This window comes from Solanum tuberosum, unplaced genomic scaffold (assembly GCF_000226075.1).
Source record: "Solanum tuberosum cultivar DM 1-3 516 R44 unplaced genomic scaffold, SolTub_3.0 scf00497, whole genome shotgun sequence".
Classification (NCBI taxonomy): Eukaryota; Viridiplantae; Streptophyta; class Magnoliopsida; order Solanales; family Solanaceae; genus Solanum; species Solanum tuberosum.
Window position 1 is genome coordinate 100,388 of NW_006239421.1, and position 18,147 is coordinate 118,534.

Consider the following 18,147-nt stretch of genomic DNA (forward strand, 5'->3'; position numbering starts at 1 on the left):
GCTTAAATCTACAAGAAAATGATGACAATAATTGAAGTGGGCTGGTTAGCTAACTCTGGCATGATCCCTTTGAAAGCAGCAGATAGAGATAATAGGCCTACCAGAAATGATTAAGTAGAACAAAACAATAACATCTAAATCAATAGGCCCAGCTGATGTTTCCTTCCTTGCCACTTTCTGTTTCAAAATTTGTGATAGAACTAACAACAAATCCAGAAAACTGCTATTTCAGACGTATCTCTATGTCACAATCTTGGTCAATTGGGAGGGTAGTATGCCACATTTTTCTTGTTAATCTAAGCACCATGATACAACGTAAACTAGTAACAATTCACTGCACCATTCATCTTCAAGCTAGCACGTATGCACATTTGGGACAATGGAACATGTTTATAAGAGAGCAAGATAGAGTCAATGAGGAGCACGCGAGATCAGCATTCAATTCAGGGAAGCAATTAGAAACAACTCAACTACCACCCTCTTTGGTAATTGAGTCTCTGATGCTTAGTATCAAAATCCCACGGGTTTACACGGAGTATGTAACACGGTATTAAGTAGGTAATCCACTGCCCATCTATCAGAATCCTTCATAACTGGGAAGATGCATCAAACATCAAAACCCACAAATACTTCACCACTTGGTGCATCAAACCGCAGGCTAAAAGCATTTTAATAAATAGATGATTTCAAAGGATATATACAAAACCAAGTTTTTGACTTTATCAAGTATACATACAAAAACCAAGTTAACGTGTACAAGAGCAGTTCACATTCGAACAAACTTTGATCATTTACTGATACAATTAGAATAGGTAATAACCTCGCTTATCAAATTTAAGATATCTTTTTCTGTTTCTTCTCCTGCCATTCTTTGATTTCAGCATCAATTGTTGCTTTCACTTTTGAATGAAACCCAGGATATGGTTCATAGCCAAAAAGAGATTGGAGGGCCTGTGAGGAACCAATAAGCCATGAAAACATTAGATAATGCAACCACTGAAAGTACTTGTCTCCTAACATAGATGATAGACCTAGTATAATTACCTCAAGGAGAACAAAGAATGGTGCCATAAGGAAAGCTTGTGCAAGATTGTCCAGAAGGGCAGGTGCTCGCTTCTACAAAAGTGAACAACAATGTCATGCGACCACATTAATGGAAGCTTTGAGAATCATGCATAAAATTACTACAAATGATCACCTCAAACACTCCATGACCTATAAACTGTCCAGTCCAGCAGAACAATTGAGCCGCTAGAACAACCTGGACATGTGTTTGTCATAGTTAGCACCAACATCACATACTTGATTCAAGAAGAACTAGATAGATTCAAATGTATTCCTGACCAAACAGATCATGCATTATGCATCTTTGTCCAGTCCATATGAGACTGTCCAAGTAATAATTAGTTATTGGTTCTTTTTCTTTAATTAACCATGGAATCAGGGACAACTTGCACGCACCTCAACTAATTCCACGGGGTACGGGATTAATTGGGGAAAAGGCAGGTGGTGGATTTTGTAGAAAAATAGGCCCAGGTCCACAAAAAATAGCAGATTAAAAAACTTTACACATTTAATATTTTCACATGAAAAATGACCTATAACAGAATCAATTAAACGGTAAGTAAAAGGGTTATCATAAATCTTAGGATGCTTTGCCATCTTTAGAAACCCAACAGAAACTTCAAACTTGGGATAATCATCAAACTTCTTCAAGCTAAATTAAAACATTGGGAGCATATAGTGGTTTGGACAAAAGATTTAACAACCAAAGAATGAAATGAATAGCAAAAGACAGAGAATACAATGGTTTAGACCAAAGATTTAACAATCAAAGAAAGAAATAGATAAGTTTTTAACATCTTTAGGAATAGTACAGAAAAGGTAAAAAAAAAATTATATCTTTCACAGGCAAAAACAGTGAGTAATGACTACCCATACGGATTTTTCCTTTTTTTAAATGAACTTGCTAACTCTGTAATTGAAATACCCCAATTGCCATCCCTAGGTACTTGCTAACTCCCACAAGCATAGGTACAGGGTAACTCTGTAATTGGTTATTGATTCTTAGCCTCAAACAACAAATAGATGACAGCCAAGTTTTTGACCAAACCCAATGAACTGCTATAGATAAAGAAGTCAGGAGTTAGATCCTCGCCGCATATAGAGAACCCAGACATCTAAACCAAACTATTTATGAAGATTATTACCAAAATAGAAGTTGTCTATAGTTAAATTCAAGGTAAGAGAGAAGAAAACATCCAAACCCAGTGTACCAGCAAAATTATAAAGTTAAAAGGCTGATGGCATAGGTTGGTCATGTGTGATGTATAACATATTGAGTCATATAGAGTGGAATGCGGACAGTACACAACATGGTAGTTACATGATAATATACTCTTGCCAGAAAGTTGTGAAATTGATCAGCGAACAGCTAAATGACTAAATCTTTAAATGGACCATCAGTTCTTGTCCAAGATGGGCAAATTAGCTACAATACAAAATAATACTTAAAGCTCCCCTCTTTAGCTTTATTGAGCCAGCTGAGCATATTTGTATAGAAACTAAATGACTGCTATAGGTCAGTACTAGAAATGCAAGTAAGAAGTACATGGAAGCGTCCCAACTTTTCTTCATCTCAAATAACATTTCCTGTAATAATTTTTCGGCAAAATTCCTATAACCTGTTCCCGGTTCCGGCTTGCATCAATTAGCCTTTCCAACTGGTGTAATCAGGAGTTGTTCCTGATTGTATGTCAGTGCAGGGAAAGTGTGACATACAGAGAGAACCCCTAACTTACTTGAAAGGCGACATGTTTAATGACTTTAACTTTTGAGTGAAATGAACCCAATTAGGCAAAGTAGATTCAAACAATTCATATAGATGCCTCCAATCATTTCCGGAATGAAGTTTACTTGATTGATTGATTGAAGGGGTGCAAGAATATAGTAACACATCAAGCACAAGGGGGAATTATGATTCCAAGTATGATGGTCGCCAAAGAAAGGAAGAATGTAATAGACAGTTAATTTGGCTTGACACAAGATCAAAATATGGCTTGATGTGACAATAGGCTGAAAAGTTTGCTAGAAAAAGATGAAGTCCTGAGACTCCAATTGCTGGTAATAAGAAGAATGAACAAATCAAGGAGAACAAACAAAGTGGTAAGAGTGTAATTGAAAACATTTCATCGATTCGCCATCTCATCTAACACGCAAACTCACAAGTCCTCAATCTGTGTAATGAAATCAGTTGTCATGTTTCACTTCTCAAGAGTCAAAACTACATCATGAACTTAGCCAACATTCTAAAATACAATTTATCATCAAATTGACATGATAAGCCTTGCAACTTTTAGTACTTTCTGTAAGTGTTTAAATATCTTTTAATTGTAAAACATCGAGTTGATGTAATCCAATTTAGATGTGAAGTTAGTCAAACTAATATTTTTCACTATTTCTAAATCGACTGTTCTCCAACACAATTTGCGACATCCCAAAACTACGGCAACATGCCATTAATTCAATAATAACTGATGTAGACAACAAAAAGATTCAAACTTTAAAGGAAATACAAAAGCAACAGATAAAGGGGAAAAAACCCTTAAACCTTCCAGGCGAGAGAGAACCCCAATTGACGAGCAACCATACCACTGGAAACCCAACAAATCAAACATAGCAAAGCAGCCAAAGAGCCAGCTTTCTTGTCCAAACACACGTAGAACAGTGCATACCCCAAAGTAAACAAAAACCCATAATTAAGGACCAAAGAACTGTGCTCACAAAGCTGAATCGGAGGTAAATTGAAAAGTGAGGGCGTAAAATCGAAAAGAATAAGAGCAGTGAATAAGATAGGCCACACAAACACCATGTGAATCAATATATTCACTGGGTTGCTATGGTAAGCGCCATAGAATGCAAATTGTTTCTCTAAGTCAAATATTTCCATCTCTCCCTTTTGATAATCGATGGATTACAATGAAATTAGGCTTCAAATATAGCAGAGAAAGTAAAGGCAACTTTTTTTTTTTCAAAGTCCGTGTGCAGCTTCTTTTCTCGACCCTAGTAACGTCGCCTAGTTTCAAACTCGTCTCAGAAAATTATGTTATATATATTAATTAAATGTAAATTTTTATAGGTATATATATATTGAATATTTTTGACGAAATTTCATCACAATTAGACAAAAATGGAGTTTTTTAGTTTTGAAAAGGATATTAACAAGAGAAAAAAAAATAGTTTGTTGTTTGGGCATTTTGTAGTGCATTTCAGCGTGGTCAATGAATGGACGTGACTATTGTGAAGGTTTGGTTATGAGTCACAATCAATGACTTGTAGTTAGGTTCTTCTTTAATTGTTTTTCAATTTAAAGTTGCAAACATTAAACTTCGATTTATGGAAACTTGTTGTACCAAAATTCACCTAATAAGAATGTTCGGTCATTAACTCTAAAGTTAGAATAATAAGAGTACTCACTATTAAGAGGTTGTCTGGCTTAATAAGTGAAAATATTTCAGGATTATACTGAAATCAGCATTATAATTTGCATAACTTATACCACCTTTTAAATAAGATAAGTTAAAATAAATTAATATCAGTTTTAACTAATAACTCAACTAATTATGAATAATTTTACTCTCAAAATTTAAAGTGGGAGATAAAAAATTTCATTAGGAGTATATAATATATTTATTAGGTTGGATGTCTACATCAAATATCTCAATATTCTTTAGTTGGTGAAAAGTTACTGGGTATAGTATATTTTTGTGGTAAAAAAACCGTAAAGGCAGGTCACTGTTTTTTCCTCTTTGGGGAGCTAAAAATGCAGAAATAAGCTGCGGGGAAAAGTGGCCCATGCAGGTCTCGAACCTGCGACCTTCGCGTTATTAGCACGACGCTCTAACCAACTGAGCTAATGGGCCATTTTGATTAGATATTGAGCTATAAAATTATAATGGTACTATGAATTAGAACAGGACAGAGAAGATGGGCTATCTGGACAGGGGACAGAGGCTTGCCAAGATATTGGGCCATGGCTAAACAACAAAGAGGCCAGAAAATAAGAGCCCAATAAATAATAAAATTGTTTGGGATTCAAGTTGAGTAAAAAAGGAGTATATGACAAAGCGGATAGATAATCTTCATTCTCTGAATCTACACTTCTCGTCCCCATTTCTTCACTATCTTTAATTAGTTGTTTTTTCCATTATAATTCAATAGTTTTGTAACTATAATCGTGTTCTGCAATTAATACAGTGAGGAGTTTTGATTTGTTACATAAATAAGCTACCAACAAAGTTTATGCACATCCTTCCCTTTGTACATGTAATAGGCAAAAACAAAGCTTAGTATGGTCGTTTGTAAACATGAATTCTTGCCTTTAATTTCTTATTGATTGATTATGTGGTAAATGCACCCCATGATATAAAATAAACAAAATATCCTATGAATTTTAAAGCAAGAAGCTTAAATTAGAAGTAGATAAATTGAATTAAAACTCGGACACCGTTAATTGATCTGAATTAATGCTAGGTAAGATTCTTCTTTTATCGTGCAAATTGCAGTAACATTTTCAAACCCTATACATATTAAATTATGTAGATATATATAACTATAATAATTCCAAAGGGTCCGAATCCCGAGATATGTTGAAGAAAGAATTAGGAGTGGGGAAACCAGCAGTTCCAAAACCATGGGCGATTCGAAGACCTTATGATATTCTGCGGAGACAAGTAAATATTCAAAAACGTATGCTATAATTTATGGACCTCTTGTGCTATCCTAGCTCCCCGGCCATAATCTAATTTCCATCATACTTGGTTTGCTTTATTTTAATAATCTAATGTTTGAATTAGTTTACGTGTATTTGGAGTCAAAAAGGGCAAAAAAAAATTGAGTAAAGTTTCCAAAAGGGCTACAAAAAATAAGGATCAAATCAAAAGGATAACATTTGAATAGAAGGTGAATGTGGCTAAGTCATCTACTGGAAGACGCCGGCATGTGCCTTGTAAAATGCATTTCAGGTTGTGCCTTGTAAGGCGCATGTCTACATAATAATTAATTAATTTTTATTATTAAATAAAATATTATGTAATAATTAAATTAATATAGAGAGCAAGTCGGGAAGATCACTTATATTTTTATTTATATATATAAGTGAAAATAGAAAGAAAAAAATAAACACGAAAAAACAACAATAAAACGATTGAATAAATAATGAAGGAGGGTTATTAATCAGTTTTTTTATTATTATTGTAAGACGCGAAAGGACATGCGCCTTAGGGCTGGGCATAAATACCGAAAAACCGAACCGAACCGAATTATTTCAGTGTTTCGATTTTCGATTCGGTATTCGGTATATGTTTTTGTATTTTTTTATATTTCGATTCGGTTTTTGGTATGTAATTTTTGTGTTATTCGGTATTTCAATTTACCGAAATATATTATATTATAATATATATTAAAATTATATTAATTATTAATATTAAATAATAAATATTATAATTTAAAATTAAAATTAGTAGTAGGTCAAAAGTTTGTCTTTTCAAACTTTTCCTACTTTTCAACTTTACAAACCCACTTCCCAAAAGGCAAAAATTACCGTTCCCACTTCCCACGTCTAGTTGTCTACAGACTACAACAACAGCGGCCGTTCCGGCGAACAGCAGCACGCAGTAGCCGCCAGTCGACCAGCAGGCAGCCGCAGCACAACAACGACCGGTAAATTTCAATGTTAACGGCAGTTTATTATTTTGAATCATACAATAATTTAAAAAACAGAGTAAAATAAGTAAAAAGAAATAAATATAAATAACATAAACAAAAAAATTACAAAATTTTAAAAAGCCCACTACGCAGCCCATAACAAAAAACCGAACTAACAAAAACCGAACTGAAATAATAAAAACCGAACCGAATTATTTTGGTTCGGTGTTCGGTACACGTTGTACAAGAACCGAAAAAACCGGAAAAAAAACCCCGAAATCGAACCGAAATATCGAATGCCTAGCCCTAAATTGCGCCTTCCTGCATGCAACTTAACGACAACCACCTTTCATCCAAATGTTGCCCTTTTGATTTGATCCTTATTTTTTGTTGCCCTTTTGAAAATTTTGCTCAATTCTTTTGCATTTTGGCTCCGGACTCTATTTTTCACCAATTAAAAAATATAAGGTATCCCATTCATTAAAATTTAGAGGAATAATGAAAAAAAAAATTATCAAATATTTTTGTGAACTAAAAAATACTCATACAATTGACCACTACATTGTGCCTTGAGTGCTCCACCATATATACTTGTTCTTCATAGAAAATAGCTTGTTTACCCATGCTCTATTAGCAGTAGGGAACCAAAGGCACTACGTACACAAGTTTTATGGCTCCCGTGCTACACATAAGGTTATAAAATATTCAAGACACATAAGCTCAAAGCACACATTAGCATTACTTAATTTACTGGGAACCCAGAAATGAATGTCTTGAATATTTTATGGGCATCTTCATACATGCATTTTATTAGTGATAGCGTGGACTATCCATTTTTCACGAGTTATATAATTGAAAAAATAATTACGACCTTGATAAATTATTATTTTTAAGTGAAATTTGATCATAGTATTTTAAAATTTTACTTTTAAAAATTAAAATTTAAGATAATAATTAATTTTCAATTATATGAGCTAAAAATGGCTATTTTTAAAATTTTACATATGGGAGTGGAAAATTCATAAGCACAAAAACAAGAACTCTATCTAGTTTTTTTTTTCTTTTTTATATACAACAACAACATTTAAAGGCTGTAAAATGAAATGAATTAATTTCCTCATCGTAAAATTATAGCCACACTCTAGTTCGAGTGGAATACAAATTTACCACGTTCGTGCTATTTTAATGCACACCACATGCATATATATCTACTTGAATCGGACAAAAATAAAATAATTATTGTAAATTATAATGAGAGATATAACAATTTTATTATTGAATATAATGGTGTGTTTTCTAATGTCCATATTATTTTTAATTTCACGATCTCAATAAACTATTGTACTCCTTGTAACGTCGTTTGATGTATTAATAATAATAATATTAGAAAATTAATCATATTCTAACCTTTCGTAAAAGATTTAAGATAAAACGTTACTTCACTATGTAAAGCCTCATAAATTCAAAAAGGGAGTTACATAAACATATATTAATTTGGAATAGTAAAAGGAGCATTGACTCACAAACTTTTTTTCTTCTCAAAGTATAACGGTAATATCTCATAAATGAGATTATTGTCTACACAACATATATAAAAGTGTGTAAAAGAGTAAAACATAAGCATTCTAGGTATGGAGAAGGCAACCATGAAGTTGATTTATACCATGACACTTTTTATTATTGCAATAGGTTTGTAATTCTCTTGTATCATCATCTCTTTAATTTTCTCATAAATCACAGCTAAAATGACTAATATATTTATTTATATACAGATTTTCTTTATTTTAAAGTGGAAGCTTATCCAAATGAATGTTTAAAAGATGAAGATTGTGAACACGTACGGCGTGATGGTTGCACACCTTTTTGTGATTGGGGAGAAGTTTGTGATTGTTATGGACCGCCACATACTGAAAAAGAGTATCATATTACAAATGAAGAAAATGATCCAAATTTATCTCATGCTTAATTTCCATTATTATATATAGAAAATTAATCATATTCAACTTTGTATCATGTCATATAGTCATGTTATTAATGAAGTGATAAATGAGAGTGTGTATGTATGTATAATTGATTCTTAATATTCAACTTTGTTCCTCTTGATAGTAGAGAGTGATTCAATTCACTCATTTTAAAAGTAAAACTATCAAAATAAAAGAAGTAGAGGATCAAGAGTCAATTAGTACTAGTGATTGAGGAGGTGCATCATCTGGTATTCTATAGGGGAGGTCAGATATTGATTTTCTCCATCATCGCAATTTTAGTTAAGCTCGTCGCACTATTTACAGTGTATTTGTACCAAAAAATCAGTCTAGGTATATCTTTTTAAAATTGAAAATTTACTCTTTTAATTAACCACTAAACTACCTCACCATACTTATTCTTCATACAAAATATCTTCATTCCCCATGACCCTATTAAACCTAAAGGGACCGAAGCTACTACGTACACAAGTTTTATGTAATGTGCTGTCAGCCTATCATATATGGATAATGGATGTTATATATGAATTGGCCCCACTATTTTTTAAAAACAAATAGCGACAAAATAAATCATGTAACGTAACAAAATAACAAAATTTGTTGTTTATTTTAATTAACGGTAAATTATTTATGTGAAAATTTTATATATAACATTTAAAGGACTAATAATTATAAGTTATGACATTATTTTTTATCTTTCAAGTTTTAAAAATAAACTATTACGGGTTATAACATATTACATAAATTAAAAAAAGATTTTAAAAAAATGTGAAATACAAATTTGTTTTTAAAAAAAGAAATATTAAAAACGGAAATGTAATTAATAGAAAATTTGAAAAATTTAATGATAATTAATAGGAGGCATAAAATTAGGAAAGATATAACAAAAAAAACAATTATTTTCCTTGTTTAGCTCAAGATAGTAATTGGCATTTTCTCTCACTTGTTAATTGTCTTTCAAACAGTTTTTTTACGGTATTTGTAACTTTCTCTTTCTCTCAATATTCTCTCCGCTTCGTCTTTATTTTGTTCTATTAGGAAAAAAAAATTAGTTCATATTGTCATGGAAGGTATCTTATCAATATTAATAAAGTATGGTGTCGATGAGATCCTTCAGGTTAGTGTTTATTTATAATTTATTTTTGTATTGGCTATATAAATAATACTGTGTAATTTTTTTCTATTCAGTGACAATGTGATGAATTTGTGAATGAATATTTTCTAATTATATATTAATAAAACGTTAAAAATTTGATATGAGAAAAGGCTACTGGAAAATGCAATGCATTTTTCGAATGAATACTGATTAAATATGAATTTTGTATAGTGTTTTTACTCATTAATTTGTGAATGAATACTAATTTAAAATGTCTACAACTAAATTTCTTCATTCTTTGTATGAACCATTATTGATTTTTGATATGACTCTGGTATAAAAATTGACGTAAATTTTGTTATGAAATTCGTATAATAGTAAGATCAAATTTGTAATAAAAAATTTATAATTTTTTATGGCACGAATCTGGTATGATTCAATTTTCATTTTTGGCATCATATTGGTATGGAATTGTGCATAATAGTGGGATGAAAATTGGTATTACTTAATAAAAGACAATTACCAGTTATAAATTGTATGATTTTGTATTCTTTTTTGCATGAATCTGGTATGAATCAGTGTTTACTTTTGACATGAAATAGGTATGCATAAAAATGGTATGAAATTCGTATACTGATATAACATATGTATAAAATTTATTTATACTTTTGTATCCTGTAATAGTAACACAATAATTTATGATAGAACAGAAAAATATGCAATTTAAAAAGTGTCGGAGCATAAATTATTGTCATCTGGTTCAAAAAGAATTGTATAGAGACACAACTTGAACGCTGGAAAGGGTTTGCTGATGTGAAATTCAAGAGGTCTAAGGTTATGTGTAGTACATGTCGTCGGGAGGAACACAACAAGAAGACATGTTCAAATTACCCTGCTCAAAAAAAGACATAATTTATTTTTACTTTGTTTTGGTTGTTTTACTGTGGCAAACTTATGTTTTGATTTATTTAGTCTTTTAAGTTAATGAATTATAATTTCAGAACATATATTATTTGTACTAGTTAATCATTTGTGTATTAAGTGTTTTTCAAATGTATAGTCAAAAACTAGGTAATGTTGGTATGCAATTGTTATCGATCGAAAAAATTAAGTCAAACTTAGTATGAAATTGGTATACATTTGGTATCCAACTGATGTCTCAGTGGTAAAATTGAAAAACAACATGTAATTGAGATTTCAACTGAAATAGATAACCGAAAACTAGTTAATGTTGCATCCAATTTTGGTATTGAACTGGTATTCCATTGGAAAATTTGAAAAAAGACAAGTAATTGAGATTTCAACTAAATTAGACAACCTAAAACTAGTTAATGTTATACCCAATTGGTATACATTTGGTAACTAACTGATATCCAATTGAAAAAATTGAATAAAAAATATGTAATTGAGATTTCAACTAAATTAATCAGCCTAAAATTAGTTAATTTGTACCCAATCGGTGTGCATTTGGTATCGAACTAATCTCATTGGAAAAATTGGAAAAAAAAACACGTAATTGAGATCTCAAATGAATTAGTCAGCCTAAAACAAGTTAACTTTGTATCCAATTGGTATACATTTGGTATCCAAGTGATATCCTATTGGAAAAATTGAAAAACGAAGATGTAATTGAGATTTCAACTGCATTAGTCAGCCTAAAATAAGTTAATGTTGTATCCAATTGGTATACATTTGGTATCCAAGTGATATCCTATTGGAAAAATTGAAAAACGAAGATGTAATTGAGATTTCAACCAAATTAGACAACCTAAAACAAGTTAATGTTGTATTCAATTGGTATCCAACATATATCCCACTAGAAAAAGAAAAATAAATGTAATTGATGTTTCAGATAACATAAAACAAGTTAACGTTGTATCCAATTTGTATACACTTGGTATCCAGATCATGTTCTTTTGCTATGCGCGGTCCATCATTTTCCTATTTGTATCCGACTTGTTGAAAAATGAATGCTAACACCATATGAAATTGGTATCCAATTTGTATCCATGTGAAAAAATCAAGTATAACAATATATGCATAGTATATATTGTTGTCAAAAACTGAAAATAAATAAATAAACGACATCCTAAAATATAAACGTGGAATGAAAGTCTAAGTCGATCATCTGTATAACAATTGATCTCCTTGGTCTTGTTGCATGATAATAGGTAGTATCCAGAGCATGTTCTTTTGCTATGTGCAGTCCATCATTTTTCCTTTTCTCTTTTGTCCCTTTCGATTTTGGGGAGTTGCAATTTTCTTTGCTTCTTTTTTCTTCTCCTTCTTGTGAGGGGCAACACTCTTGTTCGGCGGATTTGCATTTTTGTTGGTCGAAGACATTTGAGTCAAGATGTTAAAAGATGGAGCCTCAATTTCAACATTAGAACTGGCTTCTATGAATCTGAGCTCTTTCTAAGTGTATGCTCATCTTTTTTTGGAAAGCCTAAAATCTTGATTCTTAGTATTGTGAAAAAGATTTGACCTTTCTTTTGAGTGTACAACGAAAAAAACTGATTATGGTGAGAGAGATGATTTACTATTTCTAAGAAGAAGAATGAAGACGTGAGAGAGAATTTTTTACCTTTGAACGTGGGAGTGGTGGGGTGCTGTTTTGGTGTGTGAGAAAGAGAGAAACGTGGTGATGGGGATGACTTGTGACAATAAAAAAAAAAACCTAATATCACTGTAATATTATGTGTGAAAGGTAACAAAATCCCTAAAAAAGGGTAATAGATAATCATTGATTCTCTCTTATTAATTGTATTTATATCACCTATTAATTAAAATATAATTATATTAGATTAATTATTTAATAAAGTGGAGTTTAATTGATTTTAAATAAAAAATGATCTGTTATAACTTGAAATTAAAATGTTATAAGTAGTAATATTTTGAAAGTACATTTAAAATTTATAATATTGTCCCTTAAATATATATGTGAGGTGATTTTTCCATTATTTATTTTCTTCTTAAAGAATTTAATGAGACTATTACAACACGCTAGGAAGGGTTTAATAAACCTGCTGGCTTGCATCTTTTACTCATTGTTGGACCAGTCAAAATCTGGAATACGTAAAGTGAAATTTGGGCTAATTTTGACTCATACAAGAATTTTGTCAACTGTTATAATGTAATAATTTGACTACAGAGTCGCGCTTGTCACATAGAGTTTGTCTAGTGCGATTTACATCTCTTGTATGATTTGCAGGCTATTATACAGTGGGGATTTACACAGTGCGCACAAAGTGCTCACCCGAAGGGTAGAGGATGTGACAGAGGTTGTAGTGACTGTTGATTATCCCAGAGTTCAAAAAAAAATAGACAACACTAAGCACAAACTACACATAATTTCCTCGATCTAAAATTATGTCCACACTTAGTTTTAGTGGAACACAAATTTGGCACGTTCGTGCCATTTTAATGCACACCACATATCTACATTGAAGCTACCTCTTTTTTATTTTCTTCTCTTCGCATTATTTGAAATGAAAAGAAAAAATAATCAAAACTATATAATATAATAATATGCTAAAATAACAGATGCAAAAAGGAACAAAATTTATCGAATTCGTAATAAATTTTGAAGTACTATTTCTACTCTAACCAAATTCACCTGTCTATTATTTTCTAGAACCTCATGTCCATGGGGATAAGAGGTAATGAGAATTTTATTATTGAATATGTTTACATTTCTATTTTATTTTTCATGGTTTAAAAAAAAAAAAAAACTATAGCCACTCCTTGTAATTAGGTCGTTTGTTGTATTAATAATAACGTATCTTTATTTTTTTTTAATCTCTTATTTATTATTATTCTTATTTCCTTTTTTTCCATTTTCTTTTCCTTTATTATTCTATTATTATTTTCCCTTTTCATCTTTATCTTTCCTCTCTTATTTTTTTTTTCTTTTTTAATTAATGACAATAATACTTCTCGTCAAAAAGGAAAAAATAAATAAATTAAACCACTTGAACCTTTTTACTCTACAAAACAGATAAATTCCAATTTGAACTTCTAGCTGATGAAATTAATTTCGTGATTATGGCATTTTTTTCTCTTTCCCAATATTATAAAATGGGGATTTCCTTAGTAATTTAGGCCAAAACTAAAATCCCATCTTATTTTTCTGATTAGAGAATTAATCATATCTAATCTATTATTGAATTTCACAAGTACTCCAACGGTTGTTCCTTGCTAAAGGATATTAATACGAGGAATAAATAAAAATTTATGACGTTAAATTTTTGTGAAAGAATTTGAGATAAGACGTTACGTATTATCCACTATGTAAAGCCTCATAAATTCAAAAGGGAGTTACATTAATTTGGAATTGTAAAAGGAGCAAAAAAATGTGTTTATGTAAAAATAAGAAAAAACACATAAATGTCTTTAAATTTTACAATAAATATAGTCAAACATCCACTCAAACAACAATAACAACGTAAAATCCTACTAGGTGAGGTCTAAAAACAAAAAAGAAATATGCTTAAATCTTATTAATCAATATCTATATCTAGAAATAGTGAGGTACACATAGATCTTATCAATCAATATCTACATCTAAAAATAGTAGAATATACGTAAATCTTATTGATAATATCTGCATCATATATATTTTAATGGAATTATGAGCATCCACATAATCCGTATAATTCAGTTTTAGATACTGAATTTGTGGGGTCTTATCCAAAATAAATATGCAGAGGACATAGTCAGCTACGCGGTGAAAATGCAATGGATTATTCATAAACTGCCAAATTTGATAAAATCGATAATATTGCAATTTAACAGCTCATATAGATGCTCATTGTTTGCCTAAAAATAACCATCTTGATCCAATTATTCAAAAAAAACATTAATTTTTTAAATTCAAAATCAAAACATGACAAACAGAAAAAAAGAAAAAAGAAAAAAGCCAACACAAATACACGCAAGCAAGATTATTAAATAATCCTTAATCATCTCGATAATCCAAATCAGATCAAGACACATAGCAGCCTACATTATCAATTAGTATATCCAAAACCAGAAAATTAGGAAAAATTTAAGGAAAAAAGAAAAAAGGGAAATTTGTTTATGGATAAACCTCACAGTTTAAATCTGAGTCATTGACCCCACCTAATCCATCTTTTTCCTTTTTCACTTTTTTTTACCTTTAATTATTCTCTCTCTCCACCATTTCTTTTCTTCTTTAAAGTTTCATAGAGAACCCAAAACCCACAATCTATTTTTGCCTTTCATCCTTCTCAACCATAAAAAAGAAGAGTTTATTTTATTTTTTTAAAAGTTGAGTTCTTTGTTGTTGCATTCTTGTTTTATTAGAAGAAACTGGTTCTTGATCCAAAAGGGTAGGTGGGAATTTGTTTGTTGGATGCTATATTCTTGATTAGTCTTCAGATTTTTTTTTTAGGAGAACAAAAAATGGCTTGTTTATTGAAAACTGGTTTTTCTGTTCACTCTTCAATTGGGGCTCTGCAAGTTACAGATTTGACACCCAATGAATTTCTGGGCAAATCTTTGGATTTATCAAATCAGAAGATTGGTTTTAGCCATTTGAATGTTAAACCTCCAAGACCCATCTCAATCAATGTATGTAAAACTCTCCTTTTGTGTTTTTCTTGGCCTTTTTGAGTTCAAAGATTGAATCCTTTTGTGTTTAAAGACTGAATCTTTTTGTGTTTTTCTTGGGCCTTTTTGAGTTCAAAGACTGAATCTTTTTGTGTTCTTGATTTCAGGCACAAGCATCAATTTGTGTTAGCAAAGCTTTAAGATGGTGGGACAAGACCCTTAAACCCAACATGGTAGAAATCCATTCAGCTAAAGAATTAGCTGATTCATTGTTAAATGCTGGTGACAGATTAGTTATAATTGACTTTTATTCCCCTGGTTGTGGAGGTTGCAGGACTTTACACCCTAAGGTATGTTACTATTATTTTTACCTAAAATGGTTTCATTTTTTCCATTTGTTTGTGTTTTGAGATTTTTTTTCTCAATTTTTGCAGATATGTCAACTGGCTGATTCAAACCCAGATGCCATTTTTCTCAAAGTTAACTATGAAGAACTCAAATCCATGTGTCATGCTCTTAGGATACATGTTTTACCTTTCTTCAGATTTTACAGAGGTGCAGAAGGCAAACTCTGTAGCTTTAGCTGTACTAATGCAACTGTAAGTTTTTCAAGATTTTAACTCCCCCAAATATTATACACTACTAAAAAGATTAGTTTTTTAATGGTAAATTTTGTTATCATTATGCAGATCAAGAAATTCAAAGATGCATTGGGAAGGTATGGGACTGAAAGGTGTAGTCTTGGTCCAGCAAAAGGGCTTGATGAATCTGAGTTGTTAGCTTTAGCTTCAATAGGTCAATTATCAAGAAATGATGATTATGATTATCCAGTGAAGGAAGAATTTGTGTTATCAGGGTTGGATTTAACTGATAATAAGAATTTGGGGCTAAAAGAAAGTGCTGAATTGTTGATGGCTTAAAATGGAGATCTGGATTAGAAGATTAATTCTTTTTTGGAGCAAATTTGCTTTGAAATTGTAATTTGTAAATATTTATTATTGGTTTAATAGGGTTTTCCATAAAGCAGGGCTGGGTTTTTTTTTGGATAAGCCCTTCTTGTTTGGTCAATCTGTTCATTGATTTTGAAATAATGATTATGTTATTTTAGATTAAATGCATTGTGCCAATCTTTTCTATTATAGTTCCTTTCAATATCCGTTTATAATGCGATTATATTTGTTGGCTTTGTAAGAACGAAAATAAATAAAAAACTTGAGAGTATAGCCACAGCAAATTCAAAAATTACACAAGATGTTGAACCTTCGTGTGAAAATTTAATACTAATATCAAATTACTGAATTTAAAAAATGGGGTTTGAAAATTTTGATGTGTATGTAGTCTTTTCTTTATTGTTAACTTAATGTAATTTTATAAATGAGATTTTGAAAATTTTGATATGTATGCCGTTTTAACTTTATCTTATAAAAGTGAAAGAGATTATTTCCGATTAACTTTTGACTAGAAATATAAGTAGCAAACCTTGAGAGGCTATCTTCTCGATAAAAGGTGTTTAAGGCAAATTCAATTAATCTTAAACCAATTTCAAAGTTTGTTGAAGTAGTAGCTAGACTAACAAATAAAAGAAAAATAGAAATGCCATCAGATTAGTTTTCAACGCTGATCCAGGATACCGTTGAACAAAAATTAAATACTACTCCTCGGCTTATTAACAAGTGAGTAAAAATGATAAGTTTATTATATTATTTTTTAAATATAATAAATTTAATATTTAAAAAAAATAATGATAACTAGTGATTAGTAAAAGTTAAAAAATTAAGTGATGATTAACCTTTATTTTTTTACAAATAAATAGATAATTATCTGTTTTAATACGGTGAACTAGTAAAAGATAGAGTAATTGTCAAAAATGTCGTTGTTAGGCTGAAGCAAAACGTCGGTGTTTTTCTGTGGATTACATGATTGAAAGCCTTGAGAAAAATCTGTTGCGCTTTCATCGTTTGACAAAGTCTAAATAATATGTGCGCCCACCGACAAAAAAGTTAACTACTTTAATTAAATGGAAAAATCCTTAATTATAATTTATATCCATACAAAAAAATGTAAAAAATTTAATTATAAAAAACTTGTTCAATACTTACGTATTAGATATGAGTAATTTTGGTTTCTTAAAAGATCACTTTCACTTCGATCCTTATTAATATATAGTATTCTTAGCTTTCATATTTAGTCCAAAAATAATATAACTTTTTATATCATACACCGCAAAGCATATTATAGTAAAAAATAGAACGAGTAATGCTTATGTCCATTTGGATCTGTTCCTAATTGCTATGTTATTGTTTGAGACTTTAATAAAAACCAAATTGGAGTTCTCCATACCTTTTTATTAATTCTTAATGTCCTTTTCAATTTTGTATTTGTTAAACGATGGAAACATTTTCTCCTCCGTCTCATTTTCAAACACATAGTTCTCCATAACTTGTGATGGCTTTGGTTCCTCCATAAATATCAATTTTTAATATTTTATTCAAGAAATGCAAATTGTAATTGTGGTCCTATACATTTGGGGGCGTAACGTGTGATGACATAACTCTAAAGCGTTCACAATTAGTTTACGTGATTCTAGTAGAGACGAATTAATTCAAAATTTGAAACATATACCTTTTAACTATTTGTAAAAATCAGAGCTTATATACGTTAAGCTTTTATAAAAAAAATAATTCAATATAAATATATAAGTTGAACTAAAATTAATTATTTCGGTCAAATCCATACCTTTACTATGTATTTGACTCTAATTTTACTTGGAAATTTAGACTTGCCAAAAACTTT

General features: G+C 30.6%; 2 protein-coding genes and 1 non-coding gene across 3 annotated transcripts; 1 reads left to right on the forward strand and 2 right to left on the reverse strand.

The window, feature by feature from the left end:
- Window positions 1-642: 642 nt before the first annotated feature.
- Window positions 643-4,080, reverse strand: LOC102595973 (uncharacterized endoplasmic reticulum membrane protein C16E8.02). The gene is made up of 4 exons (XM_006364523.2): window positions 3,611-4,080; window positions 1,199-1,261; window positions 1,045-1,116; window positions 643-951 (listed from the first exon to the last, which is right to left on the reverse strand). The coding sequence occupies exons 1-4, from the start codon at window positions 3,947-3,949 to the stop codon at window positions 835-837; spliced, it is 591 nt and encodes a 196-aa protein (XP_006364585.1). The 5' UTR covers window positions 3,950-4,080; the 3' UTR covers window positions 643-834.
- Window positions 4,081-4,848: 768 nt separating this feature from the next.
- Window positions 4,849-4,922, reverse strand: TRNAI-AAU (transfer RNA isoleucine (anticodon AAU)). The gene has a single exon. It is a non-coding gene; the product is annotated as a tRNA-Ile (tRNA).
- Window positions 4,923-14,916: 9,994 nt separating this feature from the next.
- Window positions 14,917-16,468, forward strand: LOC102596305 (thioredoxin-like 1-2, chloroplastic). Its single transcript, XM_006364524.2, has 4 exons — window positions 14,917-15,375; window positions 15,522-15,704; window positions 15,789-15,953; window positions 16,044-16,468. Exons 1-4 carry the CDS (start codon window positions 15,208-15,210, stop codon window positions 16,272-16,274), a joined length of 747 nt encoding a protein of 248 aa, XP_006364586.1. The 5' UTR covers window positions 14,917-15,207; the 3' UTR covers window positions 16,275-16,468.
- Window positions 16,469-18,147: the final 1,679 nt, after the last annotated feature.

What these genes read in the sequence shown, in the direction of transcription:
- LOC102595973 (XM_006364523.2), bottom strand. Translation starts at nt 3,949, where the DNA reads ATGGAAATATTTGACTTAGAGAAACAATTTGCATTCTATGGCGCTTAC. An exon ending in GGTTCTCTCTCGCCTGGAAG is followed by an intron (nt 1,262 to 3,610) that starts GTTTAAGGGTTT and finishes ACACATGTCCAG; the next exon opens with GTTGTTCTAGCGGCTCAATT. An exon ending in CATTCTTTGTTCTCCTTGAG is followed by an intron (nt 952 to 1,044) that starts GTAATTATACTA and finishes GGTTCCTCACAG; the next exon opens with GCCCTCCAATCTCTTTTTGG.
- LOC102596305 (XM_006364524.2), top strand. Translation starts at nt 15,208, where the DNA reads ATGGCTTGTTTATTGAAAACTGGTTTTTCTGTTCACTCTTCAATTGGG. An exon ending in GCAGGACTTTACACCCTAAG is followed by an intron (nt 15,705 to 15,788) that starts GTATGTTACTAT and finishes CAATTTTTGCAG; the next exon opens with ATATGTCAACTGGCTGATTC. An exon ending in TTAGCTGTACTAATGCAACT is followed by an intron (nt 15,954 to 16,043) that starts GTAAGTTTTTCA and finishes ATCATTATGCAG; the next exon opens with ATCAAGAAATTCAAAGATGC.